This window comes from Vulpes lagopus, unplaced genomic scaffold (genome assembly GCF_018345385.1).
Source record: "Vulpes lagopus strain Blue_001 unplaced genomic scaffold, ASM1834538v1 ctg180, whole genome shotgun sequence".
Classification (NCBI taxonomy): domain Eukaryota; kingdom Metazoa; phylum Chordata; class Mammalia; order Carnivora; family Canidae; genus Vulpes; species Vulpes lagopus.
In genome coordinates, this window is record NW_024570645.1 from 119,787 (window position 1) to 136,297 (window position 16,511).

At 37.8% G+C, this 16,511-nt stretch overlaps 2 protein-coding genes and 1 pseudogene across 2 annotated transcripts; all 3 read left to right on the forward strand.

Annotated features, from left to right (window-relative positions):
- The first annotated feature begins 3,250 nt into the window (after positions 1–3,250).
- Positions 3,251–4,183, forward strand: LOC121483835 (olfactory receptor 4K14). Its single transcript, XM_041742355.1, has one exon. The coding sequence runs from the start codon at positions 3,251–3,253 to the stop codon at positions 4,181–4,183; it is 933 nt and encodes a 310-aa protein (XP_041598289.1).
- Positions 4,184–5,366: 1,183 nt separating this feature from the next.
- On the forward strand, positions 5,367–13,195 carry LOC121483836 (annotated as a pseudogene).
- Positions 13,196–14,440: 1,245 nt separating this feature from the next.
- On the forward strand, positions 14,441–15,373 carry LOC121483837 (olfactory receptor 4K14). The gene has a single exon (XM_041742357.1). It carries the CDS (start codon positions 14,441–14,443, stop codon positions 15,371–15,373), a length of 933 nt encoding a protein of 310 aa, XP_041598291.1.
- The last annotated feature ends 1,138 nt before the right edge of the window (positions 15,374–16,511 follow it).

Genomic DNA, 16,511 nt, shown 5'->3' on the forward strand with positions numbered 1-16,511 from the left:
AAAGGAAAAGAACATTTTACAGTTTATTAACTGGATAGTGGTACACATTATTTTGCTTAAACTATTGAAATGAAATAAACTGTGTTCATAGATTCTGACATCTTTAAAATCTTTCTTCAGTTATATATATATATATATATATATATATATATATATATATGCTTATGTCTCTATATCTATATAACTTATATATCTTTTTCCATTCATCCATCAGAAAGGATGGATATCCACCATTTGCTTCAAGGTGGATGGAACTGGAGGGTATTATGCTGAGCGAAGTATGTCAGTCAGAGAAGGACAATCATCATGTGGTTTCACTCATATGAGGAATATAAAAAAATAGAGAAAGGGATTATAGTGGAAAGGAGAGAAAGTGAGTGGGGAAAATTAGACAGGGAGACAAACCATGAGAGACTCCTAACTCTGGGAAACAAAGAGTTGGGGAAGAGGAGGTCAGAGGGATGGGGTGACTGGGTGATGGGCACTGAGGGGGGCACTTGGTGGGAGGAGCACTGGGTGCTCCTGGCACTGGGTGTTATACTGTATGTTGGCAAATTGAACTTCAAATAAAAAATATATATATCTTCCTTTCTCACTTGTGGAAATGAACATGACTTATTAGCACATATTTCCACTTGAAGATAATTTATTCCCCAAGCTCCATGATGGTAATTGGCCATAAATGACCCATCTTTAAGGGATACTTAATTTTATGGCAGACAGAATGTAGATATTTACATCTAAAGTCTGAAGAAGGCTCAAATATGAAGTTCTCTAGCTTCTTAAAGTGATATTTTTCCAAATTATTTTCCAGGAGGAGGAGAAAGAGATTATTACATTGTTTATAGGAAACAAAGCATATATGTTTTCAAAAGTTCTAACCAGACATCATAGACTTGAAATACAAGCTGAAGTGTCAACAGCGTCAGCAGTGAGCATCCAACCCCAGGTTAGTAAATAGCCTTTGATAGACATTTAGTGAATCTGTTTCTGAACATACAAGTCAACCAGAGATCAATACAGTCTATTATTTTTTACATTAAAGTCATTGTCAGTTAAAGTCAAATTTTGTCATTGTTGTATTTGTTTCCTAAGTAGCATTTGTAGGTATGCAAAACCTTCCTCATTTGCTTCTGAGTATAAATTCAACATTTATCAAACTTTAAAATGCATTTGTAAGTCATGAAGTGTTCTCTGAAATCAGAACCCTGTTTAAATTAATTTCCTCCACTTCTTTTAACAACCTTTTTCAAAAGTGTATTGCTATATAATTTACATACCATTGCTATATAATTTACATCATTTCCAGTGTCCAATTAAATGGTTTTTAGCATATTTACAGAGTTGTGCAACTGTCACCAATATCTAATTTCAGAGCACTTTTAATTCAATAGCAAGTAAAACATTTCTTTTTTTGCTTGTTTCCCATGTTTCCATCTGGTTGCTTTGACGTTCTGTTCACCTAATCTCTAAAACACACTAAATGAAATGCAGTTATGTTTTAGGTTTACATGAGGAAAACTTCATGGCTATAGAGCAAAATATACCAATAAAAGAACAGCCATTATGGTCTGTAATATGTAAGTTAGCTGGTGTTAGGTCATCTAACTTAACTTGTGAAGAGATCTTGAGTTGTGATTATACCCATTGTGTCTTGGTGGTGGTTAAATTTAAATTTATAATCCCATCCTAAAGAGGGTTAGCGCCTACAGCCAAAGAGTCTTGCAATGAAATCTTTTAATAAAATCCATTTAGAAAAGTTTAAAAGGAACAAAAGGATTTTGAGTCCATTATCCTGACAAAAACCTGCCTGAGACTGTTGCCATTCGAGTGGGCTCAAACAGATATAATAGACATTAATTCCTCTAGATTTTTAAATTCTATTACTATATATTCCCATCATCAGAATATTTCAAATCCGATATATGTTACTTTAGTTCCCTGTAAGAGAAGCCTTACCAAACTGTTGTTTCATGTTATAGTCTTCAATCTTATAAAGGGCTAACATACTAAGAGTTCATACAAAGGACAGTTCTGCATCTTTTGTGAAATTACTCTGAAGAATTCTGTTCAGTATCTTTATAAAAAGGTTTATACAATATCTTCCTCTTAGTGAGAAGAGTGGGGTGTCACCTCATTTCCGTGATAAACTGATAATGAGACCTATCCATTCCATCCCAGTTCTTCTGGAAGTTCAGAACTACATTTTTAATAAAATGCTGAACTTATCAATCACTCATGTATATTGTAAAAACTACACCATCCACCCAAAAAATTATTGCATGGGTTCTATATTCTGGTCCTTGTTGAGAGCTCTTGAAAAATATTTCTTTCATTGAAACCACTCTAAAATCCTGTCATAAGTAGTCAGTTTATACACAGTAAACCTATAAATGATTGGATCATGGGCTCTTTAATCGCAAACCCAACTGATTGAGTTGGGTTGGATAAGAGCAGTAGTAAAATGTGGGAAGGAGGGAGCTTTGTGAACCTTATGTTAATAGGTTTAGTTTCCTTTATACTTAATGCTTTATTAACTGATTTAAGTGAGATTGGAAAACTGTCAGTGCTACATAGACACGGTCTGAATAGTGAGCTTGTGAATGAACAAATGAATACGGAAGGAAGAGATAATTTCACGGCTACCAGGAGAAGTCTCAGAAACTGTCTGGATTGCCAAGATTTCAAAGAAAGCATTGTGGACATGACTGCATAACTCCATAAATCTGTTTAAAAATCATTGTGTCTTACACTTAAAATGGGTGAATTTTAGTGCATAAGTACATTTTATCTTAATAAAGTAGATTTAAAAAATAACAAAAGGAAGATTCCAAGCAGCCTTAATATGAGAGAAGAGCAAATTCTATGGCTGGGCTTGGCTTTAATCTTCTCTGTATTGCATTTTGAATTAACATCTTACAAATTAAAATTACATTCAGATAAAATTTAAGGGAGACAGAACATAAAGACTCCTAACTCTGGGAAATGAACTAGGGTGGTGGAAGGGGAGGAGGGCGGGGGGTGGGGAAGAATGGGTGACGGGCACTGAGGGGGACACTTGACGGGATGAGCACTGGGTGTTTTTCTATATGTTGGTAAATTGAACACCAATAAAAATTAATTTATTTAAAAAAAAAGAAAGGAAAAAAAATTTAGGTGATCAATTTCATGTGCCTAATATTTGACAGGCCCCTTCATATCCACCTCCTTTCTTCATATAGATTCAGAACACAGCCTGAAACTGGAGATAATGAAGTTGCAGAATTATTCCTTGGTGTCAGAATTTGTGTTGTATGGACTCTGCACGTCCCGACATCTCCAGCATTTATTCTTCATATTTTTCTCTGGGATCTATGTGGCCAGTGTGCTGGGTAACCTCATCATTGTGGTCACTGTAATTTCTGACTCACACTTGCACTCCTCTCCTATGTACTTCCTGCTAGGAAACCTATCTTTCTTAGACATATGGCTTGCCTCCTTTGCCACCCCCAAGATGCTCAGGGACTTTCTTAGTGACCGAAAGCTTATCTCCTTTGGAGGATGTATGGCTCAAATCTTCTTCTTGCACTTTATTGGTGGGGCTGAGATGGTACTTCTGGTTTCCATGGCCTATGACAGATACGTGGCTATATGTAAACCTCTGCATTATATGACCATGATGAGACGGCAGACCTGCGTGGGGCTGGTGTTGGTCTCATGGGTCATTGGCTTTGTGCATTCCATCAGTCAAGTAGCCTTTACTGTGAATTTACCGTACTGTGGCCCCAATGAGGTAGACAGCTTCTTTTGTGACCTGCCTCTTGTAATCAAGCTTGCCTGCATGGACACCTACGTCTTAGGTATCCTTATGATCTCAGATAGTGGATTACTCTCCATGAGCTGCTTTCTGCTCCTTTTGGTTTCTTACACTGTCATCCTCATCACTGTCCGACAGCGCACTGCTGGTGGGGTATCCAAAGCACTCTCCACTTGCTCTGCACACATCATGGTTGTCACACTCTTCTTTGGGCCCTGCATTTTCATTTATGTGTGGCCTTTCAGTCGGTTCTCTGTGGACAAGCTCCTGTCTGTGTTTTACACCATTTTTACTCCACTCTTGAACCCCCTTATCTACACACTGAGAAATAAAGAGATGAAAATAGCTATGAAGAAACTGTGTAACCACCATGTGACTTCTCATTGAATCACAACTTTCCATAGGCCTACATGTTCTTACTCATTTACGGGATATAATTTCTTTAATATGATTTGTGCAAAGATTTCATTCTGATGTTTTACTGATATAATTTGTATTGTGTTATATTGCAGGGAAATAGTTGTAGATCACAACAAAAATCATGTATATACTTCTGTATAATTTTATGCTTTAAATAAAATTTTATGACATTATAATATCACTACCTGATATTGTATGGCTTATATTACATTACAATAATTATATTATTTTAATATAATTTTACTGGGTGATGGGCACTGAGGGGGGCACTTGACAGGATGAGCATTGGTTATTATGTTATATGTTGGCAAATCGAACTCCAATAAAAAATATACAAAATAAAATAAAAACAGTTAAAATAGTTTTATATTATAAACATAACTTGTAAGTATAAATGGCATTGTAATATAATATTAGTATACTTACATAGTAATTACTATATAACTTCATTATGAATACACATACATGTACATTCATACATTTAACTCCATACATTCCCTTCAGAATGCACTTGCAAATTATATTTCTTTCTTTGTTAAATCAGATTTCTCTTACAAGTATTTTGTGTAAAATATTAATAGGAAATGAATTTAATTTCCTAAATATAGTTCAATACAGCATGAGCTGATAATTCATAGGCATTCAAGATGTAAGACACTCAGCACAAGGAAGCTAGTTGAGATAAAATGCCTTAGGAATCTCCTGGCATTGAAAGCCTGAGAGAAGGAAAAAGACACTATTTAAAGGTCTTATTGATTTAAAAAGTATACTTTTTCTTATAAATGTGTATTATGCTTAAACTTTTTAGTGAAAAAAAAGAATGTATGCCAGTAAAATTCAATTACAGAAGTTCATTTTCTCACAGGAAAAAAAATCAGTATTTCTGGCTCTGTATTTCATGTTGTAAAAATAAGCTATTGTGTTACTATTTAAAGTGACTGGGTGATAGGCATAGAGGGGGGCACTTGATGGGATGAGCACCGGGTGTTATGCTATATGTTGGTAAATTGAACTCCAATAAAAAAATTAAAAAAAAAGAAAGGAAAAAAAATTTAGGTGATCAATTTCATGTGCCTAATATTTGACAGGCCCCTTCATATCCACCTCCTTTCTTCATATAGATTCAGAACACAGCCTGAAACTGGAGATAATGAAGTTGCAGAATTATTCCTTGGTGTCAGAATTTGTGTTGTATGGACTCTGCACGTCCCGACATCTCCAGCATTTTATTCTTCATATTTTTCTCTGGGATCTATGTGGCCAGTGTGCTGGGTAACCTCATCATTGTGGTCACTGTAATTTCTGACTCACACTTGCACTCCTCTCCTATGTACTTCCTGCTAGAAACCTATCTTTCTTTGAAATATGGCTTGCCTCCTTTGCCACCCCCAAGATGCTCAGGGACTTTCCTAGAGACCGAAAGCTTATCTCCTTTGGAGATGTATGGCTCAAATCTTCTTCTTGCACTTTATTGGTGGGGCTGAGATGTACTTCTGTTTCCATGGCCTATGACAGATACGTGGCTATAAGGCAACGCATAAACCTCTGAGCAACCCAGGGCTGGCCCCTAGACAATGTTTGCAATAAGGAGAAGCATGCTCCAGGGCACTTCTGGCCTTCTCTTATGGCTGTAATGTCACACATTTTCACAAACACTAAAAGAACACAGATTGAAAACTAGCTGCTTTAGGATAAATTTCTCAGGAGTCCTCTTGCTTGCCACTGTAATAATACTGTATTTTGATTTTATAAACTTTGGGCATAGTCAAATTCTATGATGAATTACACCCATCTATGCAAACATTTAAAGAGCTTAAAAGAGATATATGCTGTCTATTGCACTGCAGCATTATGTATAATAGTCAAGATAATAGAAGCAACCTAAGTGTCCAAATGTAGATGAATGGATAAAGAAGTGGTACCTATAATATCTTTTATATATCTGTATATTACCTATATCATGGAATATTGGAATATTATTTGGCCATTAAGAAAGAATGAAATGTTATCCATGTAAGACAAAATGCTGGACCTAGAGGGTATTATTGGAAGTTAAATAAGTAAGACAGAGAAAGACAATACCATATGATTTTACTTAAATGTGGAGTCTAAAAAAAAAAAAGAAACAGACTTACAGACACAGAGAACAAGTGGTGTATTATCATACGGGAAGTGGGTGGAGGATAGACTATAGGTGAAGGAAAATTAAGAGATACAAACGTTTGGTTATCAAATAATGTCAGGGATATGATGTACAGCATAGGAAAATAGTCGATAATATGGTAATAACTTTGTATGTTGACAGTAACTAGACTTGCTGAGGGGATCACTTTTTATTTTATAAAAGTTCTGATCACTGTGACGTACACCCGAAGTTCATAGGGTATTATCTGTCAGTTATAATTCAATTAAAACAAAGAGTGGATACCACAAGAGCTTTCAGGAAGATGACACCATATTCCTCTCTTAAACTGTTGAAGACAAAAAAAAGAAGGCTTAAAATCTGAAAGATAAAGTAATATTTATAAAATGCTAGAATACAATGAAATAAAAAGGAGGAGAGGGATCCCTGGGTGGCGCAGCGGTTTGGCGCCTGCCTTTGGCCCAGGGCGCGATCCTGGAGATCCGGGATCGAATCCCACGTCAGGCTCCCGGTGCATGGAGCCTGCTTCTCCCTCTGCCTGTGTCTCTGCCTCTCTCTCTCACTGTGTTCCTATCATAAATAAATAAAAAAAAATTTAAAAAAAAGAAATAAAAAAGGAGGAGAATATATTCTTAATAATTTGAATCCTATTAGAGATAGACATTATTTTATGGGACTCTCATGGTTTCCTCTTAATGCCATTATTTAAAAATTTTTCAGGGACGTGTGAATTTCCCTCTGAAGAAATGGGACAAAAGTATTGAGTGTCCCGAGCCTTCCCCTAGCCCTCCGTTCAAATAAGTCCCAGGTGGGAAGGCACTTCTGTTGCCTCTGAAATTTTGAAATAACATCAAAAGAGACAGCATCAGGTGTCAGTGTTGAGCTATGGACGGAGTGGGCCCAGAAGCTGTCCTGGAGCAGCACCGTCCACACCCTGCCAGCTGTGCTCATGTGCAGCGCTCAGTGCTTTGGGGGGTCCTGGGATCCTGCGCAGGGGCGACAGGGAGCAGGGCCAGGTGCCTGGGCTGCCAGTTTTCCTTCAGAGTTCTATGCATGCAGGTCGCCGGCATCCTCTGGCTGTGGAGGCTGGGGTGTCCAGAGGGCCTCGGGGTGGGATTCACTGTTGCTCAAACTGCCGGGGGGGGGGGCTGGCTGTGTGGAGCCTCAGGTGGGCGTGGGACCCCTCGAAGGGCAGTGAGGCCTGGGGGCAGGATCTGCTGCTACTTAACACACAAGGGTGGGGGCGGGGGCTGGCTGCGTGCATGGGACCTCAGGTGTGCATGGACCCCTCAAAGGGCAACGAGGACTTCCCATAGGCTCAGGGGTGCTGGCCGGCGGGGACTCCGCCAGGGGACCACCTGCTTCCCATTGAGGACTCCGAAGATGTCACGAGCCACTTGATGGGGACCCTGGATCTCCAACAGGTAGGTGGCGCCAGGTCACGGAGAAGATCCGGATGGCGTCCTAGTTTGGGACCTCCTTCGGGGAGGTTGCGCCTCTCCTTGTGTGCTGTGCCTACAGGACATGTCCTTGAAGGGCCCCACTTAATGGGCCGACTGAAGGAGTGTCCTCTGGACAGGCTTCTGGTGGCATCTTCTCTCCTCCAGCTGCGCAGTGGGGTGTGTGTTGTGGTGATATTTCCCAGTACTTACAGATTGAGAATAGGTCGGTGGTGCACCTGGCCTTCGTCCCAACCTTGGACAGCCACCTGTCAGGGATGTGGCGGTGATTTTGTAGTTGTGTGGCTCAGACAGCAGCTGTGGTCAGCCTGGTCCCAAAAATGATGGGGAAAATAAGTTATAAGGTGTCGTTGTTGCCTCAGTGAGGGGGTGATTAGTACTCTTACAGGTAGTCTTAATTAAAATGCCAAATTCGAGGGCTTCCAGAGAGTTCATTGAACAAAACTCAGAGAAGGGCCTAGTCTTTCAGTGTCTTCTATTTCAATTGAGGCGGCATTCTTTTGGGAGGAAACCACATCATAGCTACTTCAGATTCTGCAGTGGTTCCACAGTGCCTGTAATGTGGAAAAAATAGATTTGCTTTTAAATTATCTCTTTTCCATCTGTTTTGGATTAATTTCCTTAGTTTTATTGATGCAATTGACTTTGTAGACCTTAAGACATAGCCATTTTATATTAAGATATGTCTAGTACCATTTATACATTTATTATTCAAGTAATAAATGTCAAACACCTACTATAGTTCAGACTACATCAGCAGAACTAGGAGCAAACATAGAGTATTTAAGAACACATTCTTAGTTGAGTGGAATAAAAGCAAGGGAACGGTCACAAAATATGCTGTCATGTGAGATCTGTGATAGCGATAAACATGATATCTGAGTGCAGGAGAGGGAAACAATCCAGTCTTGTTGGTTAGGAAAAAGTTCCTTTCTTACATCAGTTTTTCTTTGATTTCTGAGGATTCTGTATTTTGTCCTGTTATTATACACACACACACGCACAGCATGTTCAGCACAGAACCAGTCCTGTAGTAAATGCTGAAGTAGATGCTAGATCCCGCAGGCATTTCCGACTGTTTAGAAGCATCCATGACTCTTATCTGCAGTCTCTTCTCACCACTCCATCTTGCTTTGGTCAGATTCATGAAAATGGATGTGGACCCTTGCACTATTTCACCTTAGGTGCAGAAATCTCTAGTTGTCTAGATTGAAGGAGTATGCCTGCCTGATTTGTTAGTGAAACTTGAGTTACCAAAGTCACCAATTTTCTCCAAATTGTGGGGTTTTGTAGGGAATTTGTCAGTCAGTGTACAGGCAGTACAGCTATAGATTTTAAGTGGAGGAACTTCTTTGAATTTTGAGGAAGCTTTTTATGAAACTCATTTTCCTGTTTTGAAATAAGATAAAATCCAAAATACTTTGTTTTCCTAAGTGTAATTTGAAGACTGCCCATGTTAAAATCACCTGCAATGCTTTATAAATGCAAATAATCTGGGTCCATCATTGCCCTGCTGAATTAGTATTCTGGGCCCAAATCCCAGAAATGTGCTTTTTACACCAAGATGTTTCAGATAATTCTAATTCACAATCATGACTGAAAAACCACTGGATATTTGTTGGCATCATCCATCTGCAGGGGTAGCTGCTTTAAGGGTCGGTTAGAAGGATTTGCTTATGTGAGAAGTCTCTATTAATGGACCAGGATATAGTCTCAGAAAAATGTGACTAGGACATATTGATTCAAAATTTGTGATCTCATAAAATGTGTTGTTTATGGACAGATGAGTCTATCACTGAGAAGGTGCTGTGAAGTTGAGGCATCCTAAACATTTCTTCTCTCCCTGCCGTCATGAAGGGATCAGCTCTTTCCTCTTTCAATTCTCTGTGAGATATCATTAACTGCCTTAAAAACTTTGAAATACAAAATGGCAAGCTTGGTTTTGCCACTTAGCTATTCAAACCACGCTGAAATCCAGAAAGCCCAGATTTCAGAAGGGCAATATTTAGAGAGCTATATCTCCTATAGTCACTGTATAATCATTATCTGGTCTCAGGAGTGTTTTTCTTTCATGTCAATATTTAAACAGCTTTTAAATCAAATGATTTTGTATAAAGAATTCTTCAATGTAAGTAATTTCTAAATGTTAAATTCTCAAAGGGGAGCCTCCAAATTTAAAGATTTCCATTGGAAGTAAAATTCCATTCCTATACATGGGGAAATATATATTTTTTTCATTTCTCTCTCTTTCTCCTTGATCTCAGATGCAGTTTGAAGATGAAAAGATTAGGGAGACTTTCACAGAAATAAATATATGTCTAATCATTGTATCTCCTCGTATTGCCTCCTTCATCCATTAGGAGGACCCAGATGATCTTGACGAAGGAAGTGACTCTTGCGGTTTTATGGTTCTGCCTAAGAAACACATTCACCACAGTTCATTTCTTTAAATTAATTACCAGAGTTCTATTTGTATTTAAAGCTATTTAATGTCTAGTTCCACCCTCAGCCTGTAAACCTCCTGAAGTCAGGATCACTGTTTTACCTCAGAACTTGACATAGCTCTATGCAAATGGTAGATATTCATTAGGAATATTAGTTGTACTCATTAAGTATATTAGCTGAATGGATAAGTCAATGCATTATATTTTTAAAAAACATCTTATGGCTGTTACTGGATATTTCTTCTTAATGCCAGAGTTAAGGAAAGCTCAAATCTGTGTTTTTAAATGATAATTTTTAAATTCTTGATTTATTATTATGGTTTTGGTATTTTAGGTTTTCACCAGGCAAAGCCAATGTATGAATCAAATTATTCTGATGTGTTTTGGTTTATATCCTTGGCACTTTCTACCTATAGACCAGCACTGAATTTTCTCCTTGCCTTTTCTCCAATGTTTTATGTAACAGTTATCCTGGGAAACCTCCTTGTTGTGTTTAGAGTGATGTTTACCCTTACATTCCACTATGCACTTCCTTTTAGCAAATCTCTCATTCATTGACTTGTGTCTTTCCACCTTAATGATTCCTAAGAAGATTCATGACCTGCACTCAGGGCACAAAACCATATCCTTCCAGGGATGTGTCATCCATTTATTTGTATTTCATGTCCTGGGTGGATCTGAGATGGTGCTGCTCATTGCCATAGTCTTGGATCGCTATGTGGCCATATGTAAGCCTCTCCACTATCTGACTATCATGAGCCCGCAGATGTGAATTTTGCTTCTGTCTGGTGCTTGGGCTGTTTGGCCTCATTCATTCAGTGGCCCAGTTAGCTTTTGTTGTCCACTTGACTTTTGTGGTCCTAATGAGATAGACAGCTTTTGCTTTGAACTTCCTTGTTCATCAAACGTGCCTGTGCAGACCCTTACAGGATGGAATTCATGGTGACTGCCAACAGCAGGTTCATTTCCATGGGCGCCTTCTTCTCATTGCTTATTTCCTAAGTTTTCATCCTGGTCACTGTCTGGAAACATTCCTCAGGTGGTTTGTCTAAGGCCTTTTCTACTCTGTCAGCGCACATTAAAGAAGCTGTGGTCTATGGTATACAATGGAATATAACTCAGCCATCAGAAATGACGAATACCCACGCATCTGTCTGGACATAAATGGAACTGGAGGGTATTATGCTGAGTGAAGTAAGTCAATCAGAGAAGGACAAACATTTATGGTTTCATTCATACAGGGAATATAAGAAATAGTAAAAGGGAATAAAGAGGAAAGGAGAGAAAATGAGTGGGAAGTACCAGTGAGGGTGACAGAACATGAGAGACTCCTAACTCTGGGAAAGGAACGAGGGGTGGGTGGAAAGTTTGAGGGGGGGGGGCGGGGAACGGGGTGACTGGGTGATGGGCACTGAGGGGGGCACTTGACGGGATGAGCACTGGGTGCTCCTGGCACTGGGTGTTATACTGTATGTTGGCAAATTGAACTTCAAATAAAAAATATATATATCTTCCTTTCTCACTTGTGGAAATGAACATGACTTATTAGCACATATTTCCACTTGAAGATAATTTATTCCCCAAGCTCCATGATGGTAATTGGCCATAAATGACCCATCTTTAAGGGATACTTAATTTTATGGCAGACAGAATGTAGATATTTACATCTAAAGTCTGAAGAAGGCTCAAATATGAAGTTCTCTAGCTTCTTAAAGTGATATTTTTCCAAATTATTTTCCAGGAGGAGGAGAAAGAGATTATTACATTGTTTATAGGAAACAAAGCATATATGTTTTCAAAAGTTCTAACCAGACATCATAGACTTGAAATACAAGCTGAAGTGTCAACAGCGTCAGCAGTGAGCATCCAACCCCAGGTTAGTAAATAGCCTTTGATAGACATTTAGTGAATCTGTTTCTGAACATACAAGTCAACCAGAGATCAATACAGTCTATTATTTTTTACATTAAAGTCATTGTCAGTTAAAGTCAAATTTTGTCATTGTTGTATTTGTTTCCTAAGTAGCATTTGTAGGTATGCAAAACCTTCCTCATTTGCTTCTGAGTATAAATTCAACATTTATCAAACTTTAAAATGCATTTGTAAGTCATGAAGTGTTCTCTGAAATCAGAACCCTGTTTAAATTAATTTCCTCCACTTCTTTTAACAACCTTTTTCAAAAGTGTATTGCTATATAATTTACATACCATTGCTATATAATTTACATCATTTCCAGTGTCCAATTAAATGGTTTTTAGCATATTTACAGAGTTGTGCAACTGTCACCAATATCTAATTTCAGAGCACTTTTAATTCAATAGCAAGTAAAACATTTCTTTTTTTGCTTGTTTCCCATGTTTCCATCTGGTTGCTTTGACGTTCTGTTCACCTAATCTCTAAAACACACTAAATGAAATGCAGTTATGTTTTAGGTTTACATGAGGAAAACTTCATGGCTATAGAGCAAAATATACCAATAAAAGAACAGCCATTATGGTCTGTAATATGTAAGTTAGCTGGTGTTAGGTCATCTAACTTAACTTGTGAAGAGATCTTGAGTTGTGATTATACCCATTGTGTCTTGGTGGTGGTTAAATTTAAATTTATAATCCCATTCTAAAGAGGGTTAGCGCCTACAGCCAAAGAGTCTTGCAATGAAATCTTTTAATAAAATCCATTTAGAAAAGTTTAAAAGGAACAAAAGGATTTTGAGTCCATTATCCTGACAAAAACCTGCCTGAGACTGTTGCCATTCGAGTGGGCTCAAACAGATATAATAGACATTAATTCCTCTAGATTTTTAAATTCTATTACTATATATTCCCATCATCAGAATATTTCAAATCCGATATATGTTACTTTAGTTCCCTGTAAGAGAAGCCTTACCAAACTGTTGTTTCATGTTATAGTCTTCAATCTTATAAAGGGCTAACATACTAAGAGTTCATACAAAGGACAGTTCTGCATCTTTTGTGAAATTACTCTGAAGAATTCTGTTCAGTATCTTTATAAAAAGGTTTATACAATATCTTCCTCTTAGTGAGAAGAGTGGGGTGTCACCTCATTTCCGTGATAAACTGATAATGAGACCTATCCATTCCATCCCAGTTCTTCTGGAAGTTCAGAACTACATTTTTAATAAAATGCTGAACTTATCAATCACTCATGTATATTGTAAAAACTACACCATCCACCCAAAAAATTATTGCATGGGTTCTATATTCTGGTCCTTGTTGAGAGCTCTTGAAAAATATTTCTTTCATTGAAACCACTCTAAAATCCTGTCATAAGTAGTCAGTTTATACACAGTAAACCTATAAATGATTGGATCATGGGCTCTTTAATCGCAAACCCAACTGATTGAGTTGGGTTGGATAAGAGCAGTAGTAAAATGTGGGAAGGAGGGAGCTTTGTGAACCTTATGTTAATAGGTTTAGTTTCCTTTATACTTAATGCTTTATTAACTGATTTAAGTGAGATTGGAAAACTGTCAGTGCTACATAGACACGGTCTGAATAGTGAGCTTGTGAATGAACAAATGAATACGGAAGGAAGAGATAATTTCACGGCTACCAGGAGAAGTCTCAGAAACTGTCTGGATTGCCAAGATTTCAAAGAAAGCATTGTGGACATGACTGCATAACTCCATAAATCTGTTTAAAAATCATTGTGTCTTACACTTAAAATGGGTGAATTTTAGTGCATAAGTACATTTTATCTTAATAAAGTAGATTTAAAAAATAACAAAAGGAAGATTCCAAGCAGCCTTAATATGAGAGAAGAGCAAATTCTATGGCTGGGCTTGGCTTTAATCTTCTCTGTATTGCATTTTGAATTAACATCTTACAAATTAAAATTACATTCAGATAAAATTTAAGGGAGACAGAACATAAAGACTCCTAACTCTGGGAAACGAACTAGGGTGGTGGAAGGGGAGGAGGGCGGGGGGTGGGGAAGAATGGGTGACGGGCACTGAGGGGGACACTTGACGGGATGAGCACTGGGTGTTTTTCTATATGTTGGTAAATTGAACACCAATAAAAATTAATTTATTTAAAAAAAAAGAAAGGAAAAAAAATTTAGGTGATCAATTTCATGTGCCTAATATTTGACAGGCCCCTTCATATCCACCTCCTTTCTTCATATAGATTCAGAACACAGCCTGAAACTGGAGATAATGAAGTTGCAGAATTATTCCTTGGTGTCAGAATTTGTGTTGTATGGACTCTGCACGTCCCGACATCTCCAGCATTTATTCTTCATATTTTTCTCTGGGATCTATGTGGCCAGTGTGCTGGGTAACCTCATCATTGTGGTCACTGTAATTTCTGACTCACACTTGCACTCCTCTCCTATGTACTTCCTGCTAGGAAACCTATCTTTCTTAGACATATGGCTTGCCTCCTTTGCCACCCCCAAGATGCTCAGGGACTTTCTTAGTGACCGAAAGCTTATCTCCTTTGGAGGATGTATGGCTCAAATCTTCTTCTTGCACTTTATTGGTGGGGCTGAGATGGTACTTCTGGTTTCCATGGCCTATGACAGATACGTGGCTATATGTAAACCTCTGCATTATATGACCATGATGAGACGGCAGACCTGCGTGGGGCTGGTGTTGGTCTCATGGGTCATTGGCTTTGTGCATTCCATCAGTCAAGTAGCCTTTACTGTGAATTTACCGTACTGTGGCCCCAATGAGGTAGACAGCTTCTTTTGTGACCTGCCTCTTGTAATCAAGCTTGCCTGCATGGACACCTACGTCTTAGGTATCCTTATGATCTCAGATAGTGGATTACTCTCCATGAGCTGCTTTCTGCTCCTTTTGGTTTCTTACACTGTCATCCTCATCACTGTCCGACAGCGCACTGCTGGTGGGGTATCCAAAGCACTCTCCACTTGCTCTGCACACATCATGGTTGTCACACTCTTCTTTGGGCCCTGCATTTTCATTTATGTGTGGCCTTTCAGTCGGTTCTCTGTGGACAAGCTCCTGTCTGTGTTTTACACCATTTTTACTCCACTCTTGAACCCCCTTATCTACACACTGAGAAATAAAGAGATGAAAATAGCTATGAAGAAACTGTGTAACCACCATGTGACTTCTCATTGAATCACAACTTTCCATAGGCCTACATGTTCTTACTCATTTACGGGATATAATTTCTTTAATATGATTTGTGCAAAGATTTCATTCTGATGTTTTACTGATATAATTTGTATTGTGTTATATTGCAGGGAAATAGTTGTAGATCACAACAAAAATCATGTATATACTTCTGTATAATTTTATGCTTTAAATAAAATTTTATGACATTATAATATCACTACCTGATATTGTATGGCTTATATTACATTACAATAATTATATTATTTTAATATAATTTTACTGGGTGATGGGCACTGAGGGGGGCACTTGACAGGATGAGCATTGGTTATTATGTTATATGTTGGCAAATCGAACTCCAATAAAAAATATACAAAATAAAATAAAAACAGTTAAAATAGTTTTATATTATAAACATAACTTGTAAGTATAAAATGGCATTGTTGTCCATCGAAAGATGAATGGATAAAGAAGATGTGGTTTATGTATACAATGGAATATTACTCAGCAATTAGAAACGACAAATACCCACCATTTGCTTCAACGTGGATGGAACTGGAGGGTATTATGCTGAGTGAAATAAGTCAATCGGAGAAGGACAAACAGTGTATGTTCTCATTCATTTGGGGAATATGAATAATAGTGAAAGGGAATATAAAGGAAGGGAAAAGAAATGTTGGGAAATATCAGGAAGGGAGACAGAACATAAAGACTCCTAACTCGGGGAAACGAACTAGGGGTGGTGGAAGGGGAGGAGGGCGGGTGTTGGAGGGGAATGGGTGACGGGCACTGAGGTGGACACTTGACGGGATGAGCACTGGGTGTTTTTCTGTATGTTGGTAAATTAAACACCAATAAAAGTTAATTAGTAAAAAAAAAAAAAAAAAAAAAATAAAATGGCATTGTAATATAATATTAGTATACTTACATAGTAATTACTATATAACTTCATTATGAATACACATACATGTACATTCATACATTTAACTCCATACATTCCCTTCAGAATGCACTTGCAAATTATATTTCTTTCTTTGTTAAATCAGATTTCTCTTACAAGTATTTTGTGTAAAATATTAATAGGAAATGAATTTAATTTCCTAAATATAGTTCAATACAGCATGAGCTGATAATTCATAGGCAT

Coding starts and splice junctions, on each gene's coding strand:
- LOC121483835 (XM_041742355.1), top strand. CDS start 3,251: ATGAAGTTGCAGAATTATTCCTTGGTGTCAGAATTTGTGTTGTATGGA.
- LOC121483837 (XM_041742357.1), top strand. CDS start 14,441: ATGAAGTTGCAGAATTATTCCTTGGTGTCAGAATTTGTGTTGTATGGA.